This window comes from Otolemur garnettii, unplaced genomic scaffold (genome assembly GCF_000181295.1).
Source record: "Otolemur garnettii isolate 467f Iridium unplaced genomic scaffold, OtoGar3 scaffold00224, whole genome shotgun sequence".
Classification (NCBI taxonomy): domain Eukaryota; kingdom Metazoa; phylum Chordata; class Mammalia; order Primates; family Galagidae; genus Otolemur; species Otolemur garnettii.
Window position 1 is genome coordinate 340,606 of NW_003852619.1, and position 3,545 is coordinate 344,150.

General features: G+C 36.1%; 1 protein-coding gene across 5 annotated transcripts in view; it reads left to right on the top strand.

The window, feature by feature from the left end:
- Window positions 1–3,545, top strand: part of STAG2 (stromal antigen 2) — a 171,303-nt gene that overhangs the window by 129,716 nt on the left and 38,042 nt on the right. For all 5 annotated transcript variants that reach the window (XM_023508121.1, XM_003801894.2, XM_023508120.1 and 2 more), the window contains 3 exons: window positions 2,250–2,320; window positions 2,539–2,626; window positions 2,725–2,805. In XM_023508121.1, the coding sequence (XP_023363889.1) occupies window positions 2,250–2,320; window positions 2,539–2,626; window positions 2,725–2,805 (240 nt within the window). The remainder of the gene's footprint in view (window positions 1–2,249; window positions 2,321–2,538; window positions 2,627–2,724; window positions 2,806–3,545) is intronic.

A 3,545-nucleotide genomic window follows, 5' to 3' on the forward strand; every position in this document is an offset into this window, starting at 1 on the left:
TTTTTTTTTTTCCTTTTAGTTTTAACAGTGTTGCTGAGGAAAGGCTGTTAGAGTCTTTGTTATTATAAAAAACCTTAATAAATTACTATTATAGCCACTGTCACTTTTGGAGGTTCCTGTGTTCTATTGTATTTCCACAGAGGCTTAGTGCATGACACTTGAATGTCCTTGTATTTTTATTGTGATTGTTATTTATTCTGGAAATACATATTTACAGAAAATTTATTTGAATCACAATCATGATTGTCAAATTAATGCCTTTAGCTTTTACTAAATCATGTTTTCAGGAGGTGGATAGCTAATGCTTTGCTTTGTTGCTGGGGATACAGTGCAATGATATCTTAATAGCTGACTGCAGTCTAAAACTCGTGGCCTCAAGTTATTCTCCTGCCTCAGGCCCCGAGAAGCTGTGACTTACAGGTGCTCATCACTGTGCCAGCTAACTTTTTCTGTTTCGTAGAGACTGGGTCTCAGTTTTGCTCAGGCTTGTCTTGGAACTCCTGGCATCAAGCAATCAGTCCCCCTGCCTTGGACTCCTAGAGTGCTAGAATTATAGGCATGAGCCAATGGGCCTGGCCTTTCTCTTTCCTCTGCCTCCCAAGTAACTGGGAATACAGGCCCCCGCCACAACACTTGGCTATTTTTTTGTTGTTGTGGTTGTCATTGTTGTTTAACTGGCTCGGCCCAGGTTTGAACCTGCCAGCCTCGGTGTTTGTGGCCAGCGCCCTAACCACTGAGCTATGGGCACCAAGCCACACCCGGCTATTTCTAGAGATGAAGTCTTTCTCTCTCTGGCTCAGGCTAGTCTCTAACCCATGAGCTCAGGCAGTCCACCCACCTCAGCCTCTCAAGTGATGGGATTACAGGTATGAGCCACCGCGCCTGGCTCAAATTTCTTATTTTATCAATTACTCATTTAATGTTTTGGGGAATATAATGTTAATCCCAGGCTTATTAAGTTTTTCTCATTGGAGGCTTGTATAAGTACGTTGATGTACACATACAATGATCACATTCTTTGTTAAAAATTTTAATGCTTCTACTCTTGCCTGAGCTGAATATGATTATTGTGACTAAGATAAGTTAATTTAAAATAAAGCATTAAGGCTGAGCACAGTGGCTCAGCTGTAATCCCAGCACTCTGGGAGGCCTAGGTGGGTGGATTGTCTGAGCTCAGGAGTTTGAGACCAGCCAGAGCAAGAGTGAGACCCCTGTCTCTGAAAATAGCTGAGCAGTATGGCAGGCGCCTGTGGTCCCAGGTACTTGGGAGTCTGAGGTTGCTGTGAGTGATAACATCATAGTACTCTAATGGAGGCAATAGTGTGAGACTCTGTCTCAAAAAAAAAAAAAAGTAAAATTAAACATTACTTTGTAGAAGAATAAAGTGTGCTTTTCTTTTGAGAGGCCTAGTGTTCAATGGTAGCTTCAGTAGTATTTAAACAATTTTATGTTTCATGCATTAAGATTTTCTAATGTTTTTATTAAAGCCCTATGATTGGGAAGTATATTAACATATGTTGGTATGTGTTAGTTCACAAAGGAGTAGCATATCTGGTCGTTTCAGAATTCAGAACTTTCCCCCCATATGCTTATTATTGTTCTAATATTTGTTTCTGAAGATTGGTTAGGTTTGACAAAGGTTTTGTGCTTTAAGTATTGTCTTTATGATCTCTTGCTTGTCATCTGCTGTGTGTTTACATACTATGCTTATGCATTAATTACTGTGAAATAGTTGATAATCTTTAGAGTTTTGTATCAAGGTTACTTTAAAAGAAAGGGGAGAAGAATGTTATTCCATTTTTCTTTCTGGATAATAACTTTCCTGTGACAACAACCTTGGGTTGACACATTATTCCAGCTATATTGCCATAAATTTGACCAGATCTAGGTGTTGAATGAGAGAGCTAATTTGTCGTTTTTATTATAGTATTCCTTTTTGTTTTTAAAGAGATAGGGTTTAGTGCAGTTCTGTAATCATCATCCTCCTGACCCAGCCTCCTGAGTAGTTGGGACTATAGGCACATGCTTTTATGTCCAGCTAATTTTTAAAGTTTTTGTAGAGGCACAAGGTCTTGCTATGTTTCTTAGGCTGGTCTTAAAATCTCAACCTCAAGTGATCCTCTCTCCTTGATGTCCCAAAGTGCTGGGATTGCTGGTGTATATTCTTTATTTTTCAAAGTGGTATCACTATTTTGATATATTGGAATTTTTCACTTTCTTTGTTCCTAATCTACAATTAATATTTATAGGGTGAAGAACCTGATGAAGATGATGCTTATCAGGTATTGTCAACGTTGAAGAGGATTACTGCTTTTCATAAGTAAGTTGAATCTTAAGGTTTTGATTTCTTTAAAGTATAGAAAAATCAGAATCAGCTTTCATGTTTTATGGCTTGAAATGGTTACAAATTCTAACATACATGTATTTTTTTTGTGGGAGTATGTTAACAAATTTAATGTATTTACCCTAAGACTCAAGTCCAAAACAGTTGTCATGTAGGCTCTCCTTTTTAATATAACTTAATTCTCTTTTTTACAGTGCTCATGATCTTTCAAAGTGGGATTTGTTTGCTTGTAATTACAAACTTTTGAAAACTGGAATTGAAAATGGAGACATGCCAGAGCAGGTTTTTATTTATTTACAAGTTGCATTTTTTACTTTGAAAAATGAAGTTTTGTGAGTTTTTAATTTTAACTGTTTATATTCTTTTGATTCTTTTTACAGATTGTTATTCATGCACTGCAGTGTACTCACTATGTAATCCTTTGGCAACTTGCTAAAATAACTGAAAGCAGCTCTACAAAGGTTTGTGGTGGTTTTGTAGTATATTAAATTTAATATTATTAATAGTTTTCATCAAATTTACATATTTAAGAAGACCAGCTCTTCAATGAAATTTTGCTTATTTCTAATTTATTATTTATGAACATGTACCTTTAAACAATAGTCCTGTTTGTAGTTTGATATATATTCAGTGGAAGATTAGTTTGTTTCATTTTTAATGAAAAGTTGTTCACATTTGCAGGTGGCATAATTTGTGGCTTTCTATATTCTCAAAAGTCATGACCTAAAGCCTTTAAAACCAATAGATACAGCTATTAGTTTATATAAATTGGACTTAATAAGTCCCCTGCCCCTAGATCTTCTTATGCCCTGGTATTATTTTGGGATCACCTTATTCCCAGTCAAGATCTCTACATTGATGTCCTAAATTCAAGATAAGTTACTTTCTGATACAATATATGTGCCAGCCTACTAGTCCCTTGAACTTTTAAAGCTTTATTCACCGTGGTAATCCTTTATGTGTTTAATAATTGAACTAAACAGATGGGCACAATGGAAGGGTATATAGCACAACCCCCTAGCTATAGAGCTCAGCTACAACTTGAACTTTACCTAACAAATGGAAACAATATAACCTAATCATTTGTGCCCTCATGTTAATCTGAAATAAAAAAATAATTGAACTGAACAGGACTGCCTTTTCCACTTGTAGATTATAAGCTTAAAGATTGTACTTATAGGCTCGGCGCCTATAGCTCAAC